General features: G+C 45.3%; 1 protein-coding gene across 1 annotated transcript in view; it reads right to left on the reverse strand.

Moving 5' to 3' along the window:
• Positions 1 to 308: 308 nt before the first annotated feature.
• LOC144179448 (uncharacterized) overlaps positions 309 to 21765 on the reverse strand; it is a 138675-nt gene continuing 117218 nt past the window's right edge. The window contains exons 4-6 of the mRNA XM_077707807.1: positions 8200 to 8333; positions 7520 to 7742; positions 309 to 3992 (exon numbers count right to left, since the gene is read on the reverse strand). Coding sequence (XP_077563933.1) covers positions 3916 to 3992; positions 7520 to 7742; positions 8200 to 8333 — 434 coding nt within the window. The 3' untranslated portion in view covers positions 309 to 3915. The remainder of the gene's footprint in view (positions 3993 to 7519; positions 7743 to 8199; positions 8334 to 21765) is intronic.

Below are 21765 nucleotides of genomic sequence, written 5' to 3' on the forward strand. Positions count from 1 at the left end.
AACAACAGTTTTTGTCAATGGTACGTGCCACACTTTAGCCATGGCGCTACCTTGATCATAGAGTTTCTAAACATCTTAAAGGCCTTTTGGGACCATTTCCTGTTCTTGTCTTCCTAAATGGCATCAGAGCCATGCACTTATTCATAAAAAGGGAGCGGTAGACTTTATGAAGAAACGTCCCCAGCCCGATGAAGTGCATCGGGAAGACAAAAAACCTAACCTAGATTTTAGTGCTCGAAGCATTTAAAAACAAAACACGTATGACCATGCAAAAAGTGGTCACGGCTGTAGAAAGAAGGCGCCTAACAACGATTTAATTATTTATTTTTCGAAGGTGGCTCCCCGTTCATCATATATATATACATTTGCACAGTCACTCATACACACGCATACAAACCCACTAACAAGTCAATCACACTTGGTGGTATAAGCGAGCACTCTCGCGCTTCGTGCATTTATGAATATCCTGTTCGCTTTATCCATAAGCTTTTCACACTGTTGAGGGCATGTACAAAGCAGAAGCGTGCTTCCGGACTGGTATTAGGCTTACAGAGATATACGGGAAGCTAGGGTTTTCCAGAATTTTTTCCCATACAGTATTATCCACCATAAAAGACAAAAACTTGTCCACCAAAAACAATATGTCTGGCTTTTAAAAGAACACAGCGATAGCTAATAGCAAAAGTACCCTTACGAAAACACATTAGTCGCAATTAATGACCTATGGCTGTACCATGCAGAATTCAGGTCAGAAGATATTATGGGTCTCCGCAAAAATGTCACCATTCAAAATTTCGCCGCAGGTCCTTTCACCAATAATACGGAATTACATCTATGTCAAGCTGTAGCGAAAATTGTTTACCGTCCTTGTACACCACAAAACATCTCTGTCTGCAAATCAAGCAGCATGTTCATAACTACATAGGGACCATACTAAATGGTGGTTAATCTCAGCCGCATATCCGCGAAAAGGGCAACGGCCGCAACCGCCACAAAAATACAGGATTTTCTTCTCGTCTGATCAAGTATGTAGAGCTCGATTTTTTAAAGTAATTTATGGTGCCCTGCTACTTAATTTCATGACGTCTTCTGGGCGAAACTTCTCGGAGAAACATTTACCTACTAGAGAAAAAGTTTCATGGACATTAAGAACGAAAGCACCTCCGAACCACTCCAAACAGTTATACACAAAAAGGGTATGAGTGCTTACTCACACGTCAGCCCGATATCAGAAAATTCAATGTTCATTTGCGAACATCGCCCCAGACATCATGACTTGACAGTGAATGCTACAGTAACACAACAGATATTCGCAAGCAATGTGTAGCAGCTCCTTTACCATGAAACTTAAATGACGTATCTTATTTTAAGAGGTATAATTGCTAAGTCAACACATCTTGTTTACCACTAAGGCCTGTTAAACGCCAGTTCCTTTCTCAAAAGGGTCCTCGCCTGGTTGGGACGACACAAGTAGGTACAGCTTGCTTTCCCGAATTGTGCGAAGAGCAGTTTCTTCCTACACCGGGTCCGAGCAAAAATAAAAACGACGTTAATCGTACAATAGCACAACATACCAGCCACAAGAACTTAGTTCATAGAAACGACGCAGTTTTTTGTGGAAAGATTACAACAGGATGCTTTTCCTTTTCCGACTTTTGATATTTGATGCAAAAGAAACGCGCTGACCGGCGCTGCAGGGCACTATCTGTTTCTTTTTATAGGTGAACACAGTTACCCGTGGTATCCGGCACTATTAGACCAGCGTAGTGCCGGGACCGCTGAGAGGTTTTGCGCTTGTGCACCCGTGTCTAGCTACATGACCTCCAAAGCAGGTTTGGAAACGTCTTCGTATTTCTCGCCTGGCTTCGGTACGCTGCTGCAACACACCTGAGGACATGCAATCCCAAGTCCATGTTTACAGAGGTCAAGGTAGGAGATCAAAATTGTTTTTAGACCATTTACAATGCAGCTACGTATAGTCAAGAAATACTACATTTTTCTTTTATGCCCGCTACTTTGAAATAAAGGAGATAACCTCAGCCGAGAGCACCGTACGGGCTTGCAGAACACGCAAAATGCAAAACATTCGGACAACTGTCTTGAACTCAGTTTTAACACTAAAACAAAAACGACTTCAAAACAACCAACAAGAAGTTAAAACCATAAAATATTGGGCCCTCCAGCAATCAATTCCTAACACCTCGTCTCCCCGAGGGCCTTGTCACCGCGGGGTCCCGTACAAGTGTCCGCCGGTAAGTGCAGCCATTTGGAAAAAACCATTCACCGGCTGTACCGCATACCGTTTCGTTGATTAGGGGCTAGCAGATTTAGAGGCGGCTGAAATAGTGCACAGATGTAACATTTTTGCCGGAATGACTGCAGTAAGTGTTTATATATTTGCGAACATTTCGATTTAAGAACTCTCTCAATTTTTCCTCAGTAAAAAGGCCGCAGTTTGATGTAAAATAACAATATGCGAAATATATTACCAAATTTCCGTACAGAAAACCAGGGTGTTCTTATTTGTGCCCCTAAACCCTCCTTTGGTAACTGTTTCGTAGACGTAAATACACAGTTCCAATTAAGCGCAACATTTTAGGGTGCAACCACAATGGAACGCACTGGGATTGGGCGGCGGCGTTGTTACTGAGTGAGCGAAGTAGAAAAAAAAACGGCGGACGAAAGCACTGCGAAAGCGTGAAGGGGAGGCAGTATGCTGAGCCCAAGGAGGTTAAAAAAAAAATTTTTTAACATCCTTGGCTGAGCCCAACGTTACTAGAAAATCTATTATAATAACGTTGCGCTGAGCCCACACGACACGCTCGTCGTACCAGCTAGCGAAAGTTTGAGGGTGTGGGTGACACGCGCTCCTATGGCGTCACCTCTCTCGGCCTCCCCCTCAACCTATTGCAAGACGCAACTTCTCCGTGCGGGGCTCATGTGAACCATGTGACATTTGTGCGGGAAGTTCAAACACGATTTGCAACAACATGCTCGCTGGCGGCGGCTACGCGCTGCAAGATAACCATAACCGCTCAGCAGGGCAGGCCGCCGTGCGTTCGTTGATCACGTGATCCCTTCCTGAGACGCCGCATGTATGCACCGCGGCCCAGAAGACTGCAGTTGGGGCTGCGCACAAATTTCTCACTCGGTAGTATAGCAATCCTGAGTCCATTTTTATACCACAATGATAAGTAAATTAAAGTGACTTTGATAGTTGATTACCATCTGAGGTGAAAACATTTTTATTCTATTCGCTGCACTTCAGGGATTTATGCTTTCCCTTATTACTGGTTTCTTCTCCGATTATACACGAAGTTTTTTTTCACTGGCAAGTGGTTTGCCGCGACTTCCATCCATATTCCGTATTTTGGTCAGGATATTTTGCACTAAAGTTCTTGTTTTTTTGCGCATACACCGGGCATAAATGCGTCGTCAGCGTTACAGTACATTACATTTTTTCTCGCAGATGCAACAGCCATTCTGACAACGTGCTTTCGAACGTGGTTCATTTTAGTGCTACGTTGGTGTGGGATAAAGTGATGGTCAATAGACAGCCAAATTCTTTCACTTTTTCGAAACACTTCCAACTAACAAACTACAAAAACAGGGATGTGCACACGTCACTCAGTCACATAGGTACAGCATAGGTGCTGCGAAAGCCTTTCGTCGCAAAACCCATTTGGAGCACGCGAAGTGATCGCAGAGTACTTTCTGCCATAAAGCACACGGGACACCCTTCGGCTTCGCTTGGAAACCATTGGCAGGAAACGAGTGGCGATGAGTCCACAAACAAGAAGAAAAAAGAAGTGCCGCGTGGTTGTCGAGGATATTCTCAGGAGTCGACGACTTGAAGCGCTGCGGCTGCGCACAATGGTGTGTGTTTGTTCGTCGGGCCGGCCACTTGACTGTCCATCAAAGCTCGAGGAGGGCGAAGCATATGAGCAGGCTTGAGAGGAACGGCGCCCACAGCGACATCCCCTCGTTGGACGCTGCACAGATTGGTGAACAGGGAAATCCACTTAGGGGAGGGAGGCAGCAAAATAAAACAAAATAAATATAAATGTAAGTGTACAGTTTTCACCAGTTCAAGTGCACTTTGAGAGGCTGCTGCAATAGTACGGAGAAATTGTTGTGATTATGAAAGCGATATATGTTTCATGAGACCAAAAACCGTGGCGTTCTTCGCGAAAGATAGCTAGAATACTCCACGTGAAGCGAGCCGTGGTATTGAAGTCAAGGACGAACGATGAAGGGCAATTGACTTGAACACTACACTACGCTGACGCCATAAGAAAAAGCCATTTGAAGTACCCTAAACAGGAACGAAGGAATGTGAAGAAAAAAAAACAAAAGTTCGCCCTTCGTGGCTCACCAGCGGGTGCTTCGAGAGGGTCTCAAGATGACAGATAAAACAAACACAAAATGAGCGCCTTCTTGTCATGCCGATACATCTCGGCAGAGTAAGCAGGAACGATTTCACATTTGAAGCAAAGTAGAAAGGCTGTCATGCTCTGATTAATTATGTAACGTGACCCGAAAGAATGTTCTTACGGTGCTCGCTCATCAATCATACTAAAATACTGTCTGGTCTTAATGCTTACCGTTATAACTTTGTCACTGTTATACTAAGACAGCTTTTTTGGTAGTTCCATATTTTAATGGGAAATATTTCAGTTTCAAAATAGAATTGCTGTGGCAAGAACTCATTCAGTCTTCACACTCATCGTTATACATATATTTACAGCACAACTTATGTGATTAGTTTACGCTGCTTGGATTTGGCTGCATTCCAACCCGCTGGAACAGCATTTCCTGGCAGATAAAATTGTTGTTCGAGGTAGTGAAGGCAGTGTCCACTTACAATGTGTATTAATTTAGCTATTCTGCGTCCCCAGCATCAAGCCAGAATATTTTTATTTTTGTAGACGAAAGCTGACGGGGTGCGAGTACGTAATCAAAATTAATCTGAGCCCTCCACTACGGCGCACCTGACAGCCCATGTTTAGCTTCGGCGTGTCAAGCCCCCTAAATTTTAGGAAAGCTCACAAAAACTCGCAGTTGTGACTGTGGTTATTTTTTTATGGTGCTGCAAGGCATAACAGGCTCGTTTCACCAACACATTTACTACACGTTTTTAGCACATGATGTCATTTCTTCCTGCCATTGGTGGTTTTATAATCGAAGATGCAATGGGAGGAGTATATTTGGTGCTGGTAGGATTGCACAAGCGGAGAAGTTGCATTAGCTGCACTAAACTGCCATCAGCTACTCACAACACCTTGCTATTGATACTTAATTACAGCGCGATGGACGGGACAAACAGATGACTAACAACTGGACAGGCGCTGTCCAGTTGTTAGTCTTCTGTCTGTCCCGTCCTTCGCGCTGTGATTAAGTATGAACACGTACCAACTCGCCTAACTTGCAACTGTCCTTGCTATTGGCGTAAGAGTCGCCCAACAATGGCGATCTTGAGTTCCAGAACTTTGTATACCGGCCGTAAATGTGCAAGGAATTACGAAAGTTTTTCTATTCAAGTATTTGTACAGGTATAGGGGACAAAAACATTACCCAGTCGTTATATATCACAAGTACTTTCCTGAAAAGGGCTAGTACCTCTAAATAGGACCAAAACTAGAAGCTCATACGGAGACGTAGTATTAGTGTGGTTTGAAGATATAAAGGTTACTTAATGTGTCCGGCCATCCCTGTGTGGCCAACGTGCCACTCTGGAATATTCCATGTGGGCTTGCCCTTACGACCGCTTTCCTCAAATCTCCAGCAGTGAGCTATGGAGAGAGGCGTTGGGTAGCTCTAGCAAGGAAATTAAGGAGGCCCTGGTACGCAGAGCTACCGATGTCACGGCTGGCCTTCGCCCAGCCGCCGCCAACCCTCAGTAACTGTGGTTCAAATAAAAATTCTCTCTCTCTCTCTCTCTCTCTCTCTCTCTCTCTCTCTCTCTCTCTCTCTCTCTCTCTCTCTCTCTCTCTCTCTCTCTCTCTCTCTCTCTCTCCTGGGTGACTCGGACAGAGCCTTCATTTACAAGGCGGTTAAATCCTATTGCAGACGATTTCGCCAACTTATTTGTGTTCCGCAATGAGTTTTGAATGCTAAAAAGTTTCTTTGTTCCCGGCTTAAATGTGATATAATGTTTTTTTTTTTGCTGAAACAAATGCGTGGCTATGGTTTCAACACAGTTACGAAGCTGGTGAAGCCATGAAAATCCTAGCTAGTATGAAGTTTCTCGGTCAATGCACAATGTATATCCCTCAAAGGACAGAACAGATGAAGGTGATAAATTGCTTGCCATAGAGACAAAACCATGGAACCTAGCCGAGTAAGGCTTCATGAACCTGCTCGGAACCGTCGCCCATGCTCTGCTTCTGCCACCACCATTACCACGCGGCGTTCAGAGCACAGTTCTACAGATCGCTCCAGCGTCATGGTATACCCAGCACTGGCATGAAGGACCCATTATTCCAGAAAGGGCCTGCCGCAACCGAACGTGAAGTCTCCAGCCAGCTGCCACACACCTAGAGACGTGTGGCGTTACGCATAGGTGGACGGGCGGACGTGCTACTGATTGACGTTCCCGTACTGACTAAGGAGCTAGATTGACTTATTCCCCTCAAGAGGACTGTGATTTGGGCGAGTTGGTGAATGTTCATGATTGACAATCCAGCGCGCAAAAACATTCCCCTCTTATTCCCCTCTTTTGTAGCGTAAGCTACACTGGCTGAGGTTGAGCAGTATCACGTGGACCTTGAAGAGCCGTGCTGCGCAAGCTCGAGGAGCATTGCATTGAATTGGATTGGATTGGATTTGGATTAAATTGTATTGTATTGGATTGGATTGGAAATCCAATCCAATTGGAGTAAGGGGATTTAGAAAATTGGGTATGCACATTCGCCGGTCTGCGCACTGGCACCGGCGCGTGCCCAGCTGTGCGCTTCTGTTGCGCAGTGGCCAAGTCTGACGCTGCGACGGAGCCGCTTGATAGCCGTTTCCCGTGGCTCCTGGAGAGACGTGCTGGCGCATGCGCGAGGAGCAGTGACTGGACTGCACTGGACCGGATTGGATTGGATTGGACTGGACTGCACTGGACTGGACTAGATTGGATTGGATTGGATTGGATTGAAAATCGTTTTAGCAGCAGCAAGCATGATACTCAGCTAATCCTAAACAACCAGGAAACCTAAGAATAACCACCTCACCCTCAGCTCACGCTACGTATATCCTGGCATAGCTGAGCTAAGCCACTGCTAATTTTTTTCGTCTTTACTCTTTCCATCTCTACCACTTTAACACCCTGCTCTATTATTTCACTCCTCCTCGACTCCCGAGGACCCGCACTAGGTTGCATGCAAGCGAGCTCCCTCCTGAGCTGAATAATATCCTCAGTGTACTTCCTTTCCTCTTTCTTTCCTTCGGGTCACAACTGCAGCTACCTCTACTAATAACCTTTCCTGTCTTCTCGTAAAGTTCCATGGCCAAAACAACCGCCACGGTTACCCACCGTCATCGCTGGCTGCCCTCAGGCCGGACGTGGTGCGCTGCCTGTTCCGGATGTTTGCCTCGGCGCTGCTCGTGTTCAGCACGTGGGACAAGGTGACAGTGCAGCGTAGGTGCATCCTTTCGTCCTCGAAGTGTTCGGGACGCACTCTAAACCGGAGGCCCAGCGATGTAGAAAACTTTGGGTACCGCTGGCGTGGATGCGGCACCAGGTAGTCGGTACGCGCCTGCGAAAGAAATAAGTGGCATGTGTGTCACTCGAAAGTTGTAAACATGAAATATTTGGCTGATGCGCCTTCCACAACAGGCTTAGGCCATGAAGCCGCACCTTGTTTTATGATGCGAACGGCAGATGAATGTTACGACTTCACTTAGGATAAACGAGAAATAAGGAGTCACAAAGAAAAAAATTGTCGTAACCATGCGGGAACCAAATCTGAGCCGGCTTATGGCGAGCTAGTCGCTGCAAAAGATTATCCACACATGCAGCAATGACCCCGTCCATATTGCTTTGTACGCGCATTTACGTGTTCTTAAGGGCATCTCGCGGTCTATAGTGCTGCACAGCGCAATGCGTACACCTGAATGTATCGTGGCGTTCTGAACCAAATTAGAACATATAAGCACACAATTTTTAAACAAATTGTAGCCCTAATACAAATGGAAAAAAATTGAACGCCTAACCTCTTTGTCGTTGATGAACCACTTAAGCTCTGGTGGTTGATTATACTCTGCAGACCGGCAGGTTAGGTTCACGAGGTCGTTGATTCGATACTTCGGCAGGCCTCCTTCGATGGTAGGACTATCTGGACTCGTTTCTGCACAAAACACGCAGACGTTAACATGGCGCGCACCACGGGGGACATGAAAGCAGATTATCACGAAACAAGTAATTCTTAAATATACTCCAGAGTCGAAGATTTGTAATAAGGTCTGAATGCGCCCAACAAAACACCTTAGATGCCATCAAACTACAACCAAACAGTCATCAACATCTTGATAAATACGAGATTAGGCCTACGACGGAGTTTGCAAACTTCTGTGTAAATGCAGTCATTACTTTGGCAAAAACCTAGAAAGTGCTTTTGAGCTATCACGGACTGTTCATATTGTGCCTCAAAATTAAGTTTTATAATAGAGGCTTACGGTATTTTTTATCTCCTGATTTTTATTTTATGACCAGTATAACAACAACAGTAAAAACTATTTATTTCAGGTGACCCGCTTTGCACATTTACCCTAACAGACCTAACTAGCTACCATTGAGACTACATATTTCAAATCTCCGAAGATATTATGGTTTCGACACATTATTCAGACAAACTACCTAACACATCCGTTTTCAAGAAATCCTTCATTTCAAACACTGCGAACGAATTTTCGTACTACTAAGCAACAGTAACTAATTATTTCTCGTTGAATTTTTCGAGCAAAATATAGCAAGTCACTGCTACGTTTGTTCACTAAATTTAAACATTTAACACTAGGTGTACACGGGTAATTGCCTTACATGTGCATGACGCCGAATGTACACAAAATCCAAATATATCGTTTGCACCCGACAACTTATTTAGCTGCTCTGTACATAATTGCAGCATCCTGTGCCGCAGTGTCCCAAGCGATTTCGTCCACACCTAAATTTTATCGTGTAAACTAATCATTAGTGCGTTTTTAATTAACTGAGCGTGACCTGAATTGAGAGGCTGAAGAAGAAGCGTTTAATTGTTAACAGGCCAACAGGTTGTGAAGTTACTCTTCACTCTTTATTGGTTTTTGATCTTTAAAACACAATTACCTGACTTTTAACCTGTCGGCGAAGAGTTCACATAAAAGCATCTAAATCGCAGATTATACCGCAGAAGGTTATACCGCAGCAAAGCTTGCATTGAATCAGAGAGCCCAACTATGTTACTAAAAGTGATTCAAAGAAATAAATAGATACGGTAAAAAAAATGTCTGATGTTTTTAAGCTCAACATCCGCCTTTCGGTCGGTTCCGGATCAACGTTACTCGATCGTCTTGTGGTGCTGACGCCAATTTTGACCTGCAAAAATATGTTTCTCTTGCCAGCCTCAGTTGCCGTTCTAATTTATATATTACGTGCCAAGTGTTTTTATATCTTTTATGGGCGATATTTCATACCTTGGTTGTGATCTTTATGAGTGAGCGTCAGATTACACTGCACGTCGTCATAGCTATATGTGCATCACGTCACTGATTGCTTACGTTGTGCTTACGCAAAAAACATGGCGAATTGCATGATAATTTGTGCAGTCGAGAATAGGGCCCCTGTACTCACTTTCAGCATCCCGAATAAGAACATGTACTGCGCATCCGCTAAATAATATCCTTAAGTATTCACCCCCACATCTACATTTGTTCCAATTAATTGCCGACACTTTCACATCTATGCTTTTATTATCTCTTTTAAATAACATTGTAGATCTTCAGGAGCCCTTTGTACCAGCTTACCTCGAAAGTACAACCGTAAGTCAATATCTTAACACATTCAATTAACAGTTTCTAGTCGCGAGTACCTGTAGTGCAGTGTCCATAACACACATTGCTCAGCCTACTCATCTCGGTTTCCACAAATTGTCTCTCTTTTTGTCGATTTGTGTAGCTTTGCATAAATTTTGTTTCATCCAAAAGTTTTTTAATCGTCCAGGTAGCGCACGGTTCAATTTACGCCTCCGTTTTAGCTACCTATAAAGTAAGTCTAGCTAGTAATGGCGAAACACGTGCCGCTGATTGAATCATGTGTCCGTGTCAGACAAAAGTCGTGAAGCAAACGGCGTTGCATAGAGTTTCGTACTAATGTATACTAGAGGGAAATCTGTCGCTGCAGTCACGGGCCGCCGTGGGCGGCGCCATTGACTCTAGCGACGTTGTTTGCCTACTTGGCTTAGATAACCATATGGCTTGTTTTTTGTCTCGAAGCCAAAATCAACAAAAAGGGTAACATTTTTTACCTTGTTCACTGAGAAATTAATCTTTTTGTAAGTTCAATTTTATAACAACAAAACAAGTTTGATGAACCTTCTACAGTAATATTGTTGCTTTCTTCAGCCAGAGCCAACTTTTCAGCCTGTTTAGGAGCCATGCCAAGGATAAGTGGAACGTGCCTGTTCGGTACATGACGGAACGCTCGCCGAAGCGCGGCTGCCGTAGACATTGGCGCCAGATTTCCCTCTAGTGTATATTAGTATGAAACTCTATGCTGCGTAGCTACGAAAACCTGCCCAGGTTGCACTTTTACGCGCAGTGATTCCAATCGTCTGGCATTTTTCAGATATGCCGAGGTTTGAAACTAGTTTGAGCACTGTGTAAAGTTACGCACTGACAGCAAATATTGCATTATCGCCCAGAGGACCACAGCAGTTTTTTACGGATACGCAGCAGTGACATCAGTGTGACATAAGAGCAATTTTCTTACTGCTCGTGCTCGGAACTTTCCGGTATATACAGTGGAACCCCGTTCATACGTTTTTCACCGGACCGGGACAACAAAACGTAACAAGCAGGAAAGCGCAGCAGGAAGTAAACCTTCGAAAATGAACGAAAACAGCGTAGCTTTGACTTGCAACCATGTATTTCTGCAACACTCGCTTTCTACCCTTAAAAAACTCGAGAATGCAGGATTACCGCTTTTTGCAATCGCTGGAAAACTGCACGCGTGGCAATTCAAGGTCCCTAGTGATGTCGACTCTCCTCCGCGCTAGCGGCTTGTCTAGTGCGTTTAGTACGTCAAGCTTTTCCTGAAGAGAAAGCACCTCGCGTTTTCGCGACTCCATCAAGGCACGACAAAGTTCGCGGTTGCAAGTTCAAGGGTGTTCTCAAAGCTTGAAGCGCACGATGACGACGAGAGCGCGTGCTATTCCTGCGGTTGTGTTGTTATGGCAAACACGCACTTCCCGCATTCGGAAGTGAAACCAGTGAAACGTCCGCCGTAAGTGCAGTGATGATGGTGATAGCATAGAGTAACATAGGGATATCTAATGGTGACGAATCGCACCCGCGTGCGGCTTCTTGCAGTCAGTTCCGTAGCCAAGCCTGGCCGAGGCTCATCAAACGTCAGGTCCGCGCCTGTTGCCCGGGCGATTTCGGCGTGTCAGATTGCGACGAATGATCCGGGAACGTACTCTAAGCGCCGACGTAACAGTGTGAATTTTAACACATGGGACTTTAAGTGAGCTGCCCCGGGACTATGCAATAACAACGTAGGATCCTGGAAAAAGCCGCACTGAGGAACGTAAGGGCGGAGTTGTACTGTACTTCGCTGAATTGACGACCGTTGAACAGAGAGTGCAATTGCTCTTGTTTCATGCGATGCTGGTCTCTTGTTTAATTTGCCGGTCTGCGATGTCGATCTGCGGTTAATTTGGGGGGTCAGGTTATCGCATTTTGTTCTTATTAAAGAATAAAACAGCGATAACGTCACCCCACCCCACATTAACCACAACAATTTATTCGAAACCTCCCAAACCAATGTGTGCATTTGCTTTCCCGTGTCGTAACGAGGAGGCCTGGGAAGGCCAGATGGAATGGCTTTTGCAAGCTATGGGCGCTTAAAGTTGTTGTTCAGTGTGTTAATTTTTCAGATTCAAAATTAACCCATTTAGCTGCAATACTTGCGTAAATTGTTGTCTGGCATTGTTTTTCTTGTAGCTGTTCCGCACTGCATGGCAACACAAGTTTTTTTTCTTTCCAATTAACAGTAGAGGTTATTGCTCTGTGCCACTGGTAACCCCGTTCCCCCAAGGCTTTTGGGGCGGCCCGGTCGTCGCGTTGCCGGTTTCATGACGTAAAGATAGTGGGTGCCATTCTCAGTACCTCGATAACCACATATTTTTCCTGAGGACGTTGTACTCCCTACACCTGCTTGTCGGCTCCTTGCTTTCTCGCCCCTTTCCCTCCCACTTCCTGACCCACCAATACTACAGACAAGGGCTATACCATCCCTACAAATCCATCTAAAGGAAGACCGCAAATCGTCATGCCTCTTCGTAATCCTTTCTTCCACAATAAAGGCAAAGATTAACAGGAAAGATCGCAGAAAAGTGTGATCATTAATCCCAATTGTAAAGACACCAGCATGAGTAACGCCGTCGAAGGAGCGTGTGAGATTTGGGGCAATTATTTCTTCGCTCTCCGACGTTACATCGGTCGGCCAATTAACGAAGTTAATAAGCGCTTCGTACGGAAAACTGAACAGAAGTTTCAGACGATCATTTAGAAGTCTCCCAATATAACGACTGGTGCACGTGACTCGCCCCCCCCCCCCCCCACATGCGGGCTTGACCATGAATGAGAGCGACGCCGGGCCTTTTTCTCTGAGCGTTGCGCGGGATCTGGAGGCTTCAGCCGTCGTCCACAAGCAGTGTCTGACCACCCCATGGGTAGCGCCCGGTGAGGTCTTCCGCTCGCAAAGCATTGGAATCAAGACCACAAAAAAGGCAGGATTTGGACGAATGGCGAATATAATTATTACAGCTAAATCAAAGCGTAACCCAGTGAAACGAAGACTTAACCAGGCTTAGCCAAGCTTTAGCTTTGCATATCCAGTGTTATCTAATTTAGGCCCTAGCCATTTTCTATATTTTTGGAAGTATTGCGCAGCACTGTTAATCTTTTGTTTCATTTTAATACGGATGAATCCAAGATCCGCCTCAGAACCGCGAAGTCCAACGCCTGCAAAGAAGAAATAAAAACGGCTGTGGTTTAGTCTCAGCTAACCTGGCATATGCAAGCAAAAGCTTGGCTTAGTCTGATCGAGTCTTGGCTTCGCTTGGCTAAACCTTTGATTTAGCTGTATTGCCTACCTCGTCTCAAGGCAGTTTGGTTTCGTGCAATGTTCCAGAAGGAGGCCTGGTGAACGCGGCGTTCATTAATGGCGAACGCACCGTTCTCTTCGCCGGTCGCGAGACGAGTCCCCGTTGTATGAAACAACCTTGCGCCGCATGTATGGGAAGCTGCGGGGGTGGTTGGCTGCCTCGGCCGCAGCGGCGGTGGCGACCGCTGTCGGCGCCCGCAGGCGCCAACAGCGCGCCGGGCGAATTACGCGATGCGCTTCAAAGGGTGTGTCTTTGGGGGTGAGCCTCCGGTCAAAAGGGCATTTGCGCATCCCCCACGAAATCGCTGGACGGAAGTAGTAAAGCTTTGCTTTGAAACTCGTATACGCACACTTAGTCCCAATGTAATGCGTATTGTCACGAATTGTCTCTTTGGCATGAATTTGATACAGAGACCGCCTTGTAGAGGGGTGCCTGCAGAGTTTTCCCCACCGTCAAATGGGCGCGGTGTGATCTGGACTCTGCGAGGTCATCGATCCTTCACAATAGAGGTTCTTACTTAGCTACACCAGCTATCTGACATTCATACTTACGTATATAATGCAGGCGGACAGCAGATACAAGAATGACACAAAGGTCTGTTTTAATTCGTGGTTCGGAAAACGCAGCCTTACTTCAATAGAGAATGGGTAATTTTTCTGTCTTAATTCGCCTTCATTATAATGACCAACGTTGGTGAGGAAGCGAGTAGTGGTTCAACTCTACCTGCTATTCTCAGAGTAGGGAAGGGGAGGTAGCATATACTTCTCGAGTGGTTGGGCGCTTTACTATCACCCAACGCATCCTTTATTTATCCGCCACCCCTCTTCCCTTAGTTTTTTATCTCCCTCCACTTCTTGACTCGCTCAACTGTTTCGCTTCCTCTTCGCCCTGGCATACTCTTCATGTAGCACAAGCTAGGCTACAGAAAAGTCGTATTGAATAATATAGGAAAGGCCTGTGCAAGCCGCGCACGGCAGGCGCCCCTGCGCAAGAGAGGAGAATGCACCGAAAAACTACTGGTTGGCATAGCTGGCTTCCGGCAGGCTTTTATTTTGAGAAATCGTCGCAAGTATTGAAGAAATGTTGACCTTACGCGGCAAGTGGGGACCCTCTGACGAATCCGTTATAAGATCCACCATCCTTGCTAGGCCACCTGACGAGTCTGCTACGTGTCGTGCGCCCGAGAAACCCACTGGGCTGACGTGAAAGAGGAACCCCGGTGTGCATACAATTACTCGTGAGGAGGACAGAACAACGTTGTACTGACGGAGTGAGATCTCACGCGTTGAAAACCTGAGTCGTGTTTTCCGTCTCGTCGTAAATAGTTAGTTGTGTATCGGCGGCGGGTTCGTCGCCATAGACTCAATTGCTATGAGCACTCCAGCGGCTGGCTGCCAACTACGTTGCAACACACGCCGCAAGCAACGGCGACACCACCACAAGGACTCTCTCTTACCGACAGACGTACTATTCCACGAATGCCGTCAACTTCAACCATCGCGTGCCTAAAACACAGAACAGCGTGTGGCTCCCGCTGCTGACTCCAAGGCTGGTTTAGCGAGGGTCAGCTGATAATTCCCTTCCCTTTATCCTGTCAAGCTATAACTGTACTGCCAGCATATCTTCAATGAAAAGCAGCCTTTTCCTTCCCTCTTTATCATTCCGTAGGAAACTTTTTCAGTTAACCCTGCTGCACCAAATATACCATCCGTCCACCCTGCGCAACGAACTCTTACCCCAACCACTGTACATTTCCCATCGCATTGATAGGTGGGAATAAATTATTATTATACATAATCTGCCACTCAGTCATTCTTGCCACGCTCACCCCGAGAATGGAACCACCTTCCAGCTGAAATTGCGGATATCATTGATAACCAATTGCTCCGTGATTTCCTAGCAAGTATTGTATACGCAGGAAATATTTGATGTTTCATGTGTGTTTATGTGACCACACTGTTGCGATAATAGCTATTTGTTTTGTCCTTTCTTTTTGTGCACACCATGTTATTGTAACTGTGCTACTTCATTTTATATGCCTTTTTTGTACCACTCCCTCTGTAATGCATTTCGCTCTGAGGGTATAATGAATAAAATAAATACATAATAAAATTGATTGCTTTATCGCCAAAAGAGATGGCGTGTTTGGAAGCCCGTGGCTTGAGAAGGGGACGATAACAACGTGTAGTGTTGGACCAAATTTGTTTTTCCGTGCTTTTGTTTGCGCAGCTTGGTTTGCTTGTTGTTGTGTACCTAGCTGCGATAAGAGCTTTCTTCAATAAACTCGTAGTTGAAACTTAGCGCTTTGTGCGTGTGCACCCTTTATGCCCCTCGTCTGTTGGGGTGCTGTACATTCCCCCTTAACTAATATCGACCAAGTAGCCCAACATCGACGTTTATTTATTATCACGCTGCAGCTGATTGATAAACTCCTGCATGGTGCTCGTGAGCTAATTGTAGCAATACTGCGCTTTAATGTCCGCCGCAACACGGTTTACTCGCAAAGCTTGGATAATATTGTCTATTTCGCGTTGCGGGGTCTTGTGGAAAACGAGAACTGAGAGTTGAGCACTGTCCCCACCTGTACGGCGGCGCCGGCATCGTGGCATCGTGGCACCATTGCCCGAGCAGAGGTTCAGCTCCCCTGATGCAAGAATCCAGAGGCGCGCACCGCTGAAGCAGTAGTTATGCGACTCGCAGAGACGGCAGCAGAGCGGCAGAGGGGTTCTCTACTGGCATTATGGGTCTGTCATCAATGTCTATCGAAATATTTGGTACGTGTGATGAAATTGGCGAGATGTATGCCGCAAACTTGGACAGCGGATTGCTGGTAGTGACTGTCAAGTTACCGCCTACCGTAGTCACTAAAAAGGTAGTGAACGTCCTGGTCTCGCTTTACCTGCCCGCTGATCTACACCGACGCTAGTAGTGGGGGACGTTAATGTAGATATCAAGACAAACAAAATTTCCCACTCGTGTGCGAAAACAACCCATTCCCCTTCCTTGTTACTTCTCCTAAGGTATTGGTGCAGCAAGTCGAAAATACATCCGTCGATTTCTCCGGCCAGAAGGCCTTCTTTATGACACTGAAGGACTGGGAAAGCAGTATTTCCTAAAGAAGTTATATGTGAAAAATAAAAGTGGTCTGCAAACACTCATTCTTTGCCTGAACATGTTTTGCACAGTCGAAACAGCTAAACAGCTGCACTCTACTTCCGCATTAGAATGTTTCTAAATTATCTTCCGCTGTTTTTTATACCACCCACCTATTTCTTCAGCCAGGAAAAATTGGCAAAGCCATGTCTTTGGCTGGAATGTGTGGGTATACCAGTAAGCCACAATTTTCCCGAAATGCGAGGTCAAGAGTGGTAGAAGGAAGACAGAGTTCGAAAAAAACACGAAGCACCGTCTTTTCGCAACACCATGTGTTCGCAACCGCCGCAACTCTTTCTGAATTTTATGAGAAACTACGCCTTTCTGATATAGTCAAAACCTATCACCTTTTTGGGTCGCAGCAAAAAAGTCTCTATTCCTGCACGGGTTGCAGGAAAAATTCTCCGGCATTTTCTAATTAAGTACGCATTGAAATTTGTAACTAATTTTTAAGCAAAACAACACATAATAAAACGCATTTCTCTGTAGGTGCGGCACTCTTATATCGTCGGGTGAGTCAACGAAGGCGGCTGCCCCTATCCAGCATATTTCTCTACGAAAGAGCGATCCGCTGTTCGCAAACTTTATGTTCCCGCCTTAGCCCCCTGAATTCCCGCACACTCGATAATATACCTTTACGAGATAACATAAAACGCATAGCCCGCCTACTGCGCTGTAAAAAGCTTCTATAGGGGCTTTCAGCTCAATGCGGATAAAGTCCTGCGGTAAATGTTTGCCTCGTACGGGAAGAAATGGGAGGGCTATAAGATGGAAAATAAGGCGAAAGGGGTGGCTTTTCAGTAAAGAGGCTTCGTAATGAAATGCCAGAGAACCGGTGGAAAGTGAGCCGTAAACGCAGTTATTGCCAACGCGAGGCCCTTAAAAATGGCGTCTTTCCCGAAGTTTCTCGACTAGGCGCCTAAAAGAGCGCTGCCTCTTGCCTCAAGTATCGCTTTTCTTAACTGCAAAACCCTTTGGTGGGGAGCGAAGTAGGTCGATAAGATTGTAGCGGGTAGTAAAAAGGAAAAAAGGGTGCCGACATCATATTCTAAGCCAGCTTTTGCTTTGAACACACGTCCACGATAGTCGTGAAGGGCAAATAGAGAACAAACTGCTGTAGAATATTCGATATGCTTGGTGGAAAATATTCAGTATAGTAAAGAATTGAAAGTCGTTTCACCAATGTGAATGCCAGAGCGGGCTAGGCCAGGAGGAGTCCGCGCTGTTTGGTTATTGTTGTGGTATGAAGGCACATACCGCAGCTTCTTTGGCGCTTCCGCTACTATTTTAGCCAACACTTCGGTGATGAACTGACCCACGTTCACCTCAATGGAGTCTACGCTTTCTGCGAAACCTCTTGCAGTGCGCGTTTCTGACTTTGGCATTTACAAACATAACTTACACTTATCTTAAACGCTGCGTTCGTGATGGAAACCTTGACACGTTTTAAAAATGAAACTTACCCCTCGTGGTCTTTTTCTTAACCTCACCTCTTGCAAAAGTGAGCTCTCATTAAGGCAGCGCTCTTCTACCTTAAGCGATTCTTTTCCGATCGTTACTGCGGACTATATTGATAGATTAGCTGATCTTCTAGATTTCCAGTGTCATTTGCCACATGGATAAATCTGAAAAACATAGGCGCTTTACACACGCGAAAATGCTCCGCTGGCACTCCGGTCGGCAGAGAACCGCGCCTTGCCGCATGGCGCCCAAGCCGCGAGCGGCACCAGCATCAGTTTCTACGCGTTCAAACCAATGCAGGAAGCTCAAGCTATTGATTATCACCGCTCGCCTGAACAGCACTGTTGGCGACACAAAATTACAAATTCCGGCAAAAGAATGCTAGCTCACGAAACAAACTGACGTCGGCATTGACATGCTCATAAGTTTGATAAAACTTGATAAGATTTGATAAGATAAACCATCAATTGAAATCTGATGTGGTAGAAAAAGTGGCCACCGAATGTCTGCTCGGACACTAAACCTAATGTGCTATTTACGGCCCGCTTACACAAGCACCTTGGTTATCTGAATGCTTTGAAACTGCGGCAATGGGGCGCCTTCATTATTGGTGAGAAAGGCAGGTACCACCCAGGCAGCGTAAGCTTAATGCAACGTCTCGAATTTGCCTCACTTCTCAACTTTAGTGGCAATGAGTTCCGGAATAAGAGCACATTACATTTCAATAAAAAGCTTCTGAAATGCATGGTGCCCATTTCTCATTTTTGTTCTTTTAGGACCCACATAAAATGTTGCCTTGAAGCGTAAGTTCGGGTTTCTAAATACAAGGGTAAGAAGAAAAGTTGAACGAATGATAAAACATCCCTGCCTACGTAATGGGTAGGTTCCAAGAAGCTACTTAGCGCACATGAAGTAAAAAAAAATGATAGCGCATTTTTTTATGCCTTCATTTAAAAATTATTCGGATTATCTTGTTTGCTAGTATGCTCTGTTTGGTTTTCAGGTAAATGTAATGGACTGAGATGTTTAGTCAAGCGATTTGAAGCGCTCGTTAGTGCGTTTTAGATGATAATGGGAGAGGGGCTCTCACCTTTCATTCCAACCCCGCCCAAAAAAAGAATCAAATGTAGGAGACGCATCGGCGAACGCCTCTAAAACTGGAAACACACTCGAAGAAGAGGGTAGCATTACTGCATACTTAGTTCATACATTTTGGGCACATTCTTAAGTCCATATTATATTATAAATATACGAACCAAAATAGCAGCTCACGTATTTACGCAAGTAGCCAAGTTATTAGCGGAAGCTGATTAGTACACTTTAAGATTTTAACATTAATCTCAAATGCATCCGCAACGAGGAACTGGATACAATATAATAAAACCTTATCAAAAAATTTCTAATCCCCAATTTCTTGAATTTTCTCCTGCGGATTTGAATTACTACGAGGTACACACGTAGCTTGTGGTCACGTATATATTGTTAAAGAAAAGAAAGCGTACAAAACCTCCTGGACGGAGTATTTTTCACTACTGAGAAATAGCTATGTTTCTAAACCTGCGATGCCCAGCCTGCTATATGTCTTTTTTTTATAAATTATTAGAGTAAGGATAACTGATAATCATGCCTTAAAGAAAGAAACCGCAGTGACGTAGTGCAATGAAAATTTCCCCGCATGAAGTTAAGCGGAAGAGCAGATTTGTTTTTATGCTACAGACTATGTTCACGGTGAGAGTAGAAAGCACACATTCATCCCACTGTTCAAAAGCACAAACCAGATCTTCGCAAGATTAAATCAGCCAGGCTCACAAGGAGAACCGAGGGCGCAGTTGTACACATCCCGAGGGGCACGTTAACCACAGCTCCGGCACGAAGCGCGCATCTCAAACACGGCTCGTCGCTGTATCAGCAAAGAAACCCAGTGCGAGTAATTTCTCTCCGCAAACGATGCTCGCCGAGACTTTTTCTACTTAGTTTGTTGTAAGATCGCAATTTCCCGTGTTTTAAAAGAGGCCTGTGGGTTATACATTAGTTCGTTTTTTTCATCCCCACGACTTATGCTTTCGCTCTGGCAAGGCCCCTTTTTAAGTTGTAGTTACACACAATCATGTTCAGCCCACCTAATGTGGCCTGGGTAAGCCACCTTAATTCGGGAGATCTGGTTTATAAAGAAAAGATATTATAAATAAGCATCTTAAGTTGTATGTAAGTGGTATAAGGCTATTTTAGGGAGCCGCACAAGCGCTGCATGCGTGGCTCGGTAAGCTTTCGCAGTACGCAGAGCGAGAAAATGGGCGACCTCGTACATATTGTAAAAGTAAACGTAAAAATTACGTGGGATGCTTGAAACGTTCTAAGAATGTGAAGGCGAAAGCTTAGTTGTACCTTCTCGTGATCTGCTGCGGAACTTTCTGTCGAACTTTAAAGCCACGACCATCCCCACTTGACGAGCCCCCTGAGTGGCACTGATCCAGAGCTTGTTCGGCTCGTTTGCAATAGGCGAGAGCCACCGGTTCCCAATTGGGACCAACCATCATATGCAATATAGGCCGCACCTTCAGAGAGAAAAGGGCTGGACGCCATGATGGATATGTCACCAATCCAGCGGCTCTCCATTAAAGCCTTGCCACTTCCGAAGAACACAGACCCAGACCTACATTAGAACCGGCGAAAAGCTGAAGGATGAAATTGTTTCTTCGAAAGCTCCAACTCTATTAAAACGCAGTATACGCTGACGGCGGGAAGTTTGAAAGGACGAAGGCAACAATCTTCGCGCTTTACTACAGTGTCAATCGCTGTGACTTCATTACCCTCCACACACAGGAGCGAAAAAGCGGAAATCGTCTGTACAATCCGCCTAACGGAACTCTGCTTAAACACCGCTACACACGCTCAAAAGGCCATTGGTCCCTTGGCTGCAGTCATAGTACCTAAACTGTTGAGGAGGATTCTTAAATTCACACAGATGAAAGTTCAGGCCACATTAAAGCCAGGTCATGGCGGACTGTAAGGAAACGATGCAGCCGACTAAGATCCATGCAAACTCGCATACCATGCCACGGCTACTCCACGTTTCTCCCCGAAAAATACTGGGTACTTCTCCTCATCCTACGTCTACCAACGCCATCCCTCCCTGAGCCACAGAATGGTCTAAGCGCCGAATAACTGCAAACTAGGCGCGTGATACAATCCAATACATATATCCAGAAGTCTAGATGAGCGAAGATCCGACGAGGAGTTAAAAGATATTCTCAGGGGCGAACAACTTCCATTAGATCTTACTCAATAAATCTCTCTCTCTCTCTCTCTCTCTCTCTCTCTCTCTGTCCCTCTGCGTGTGTGCTATAAATAAACCCCCGACACTCAGTTATTCCACAACGCTAGAGAATAAATACGGTGAGACACTGACACTGCCACCTTCTTGCTCAAACTGACCAGCCCAGCGCAGCCGCAACCTTTCGGGCCGACATCTTAAGCCACACAAGCGAAAATTTTGTCCGCATTTCCTGTGCCGCAGTGATCGTTGCGGCTAGTTTATATAGCGTCGCTGAAGTGAGATTCACGGAAAGCATAAATGGTAAATACACGACTCCAATCCAAAACGCTCCCTTCAGGCCTAGGTAACGCTATTGCGTCATACATCTTAAGATTTAAGCGTTGATGTCATCTGCAGCTTTTTTTAGTAAAATTACTTTTAAGAAAAAGCTGTTCGCTGAATTACACATACATTATTTCTCATGTGTACCAGCCTACCTTTCCTATACTATCACGTTGTTCCTGAGTTTTTATTGCATGATTACCG

The sequence above is a fragment of the Haemaphysalis longicornis genome, unplaced genomic scaffold (genome assembly GCF_048455015.1).
Source record: "Haemaphysalis longicornis isolate Haplotype H1 unplaced genomic scaffold, Haemaphysalis longicornis Haplotype H1 scaffold_4, whole genome shotgun sequence".
NCBI lineage: Eukaryota > Metazoa > Arthropoda > Arachnida > Ixodida > Ixodidae > Haemaphysalis > Haemaphysalis longicornis.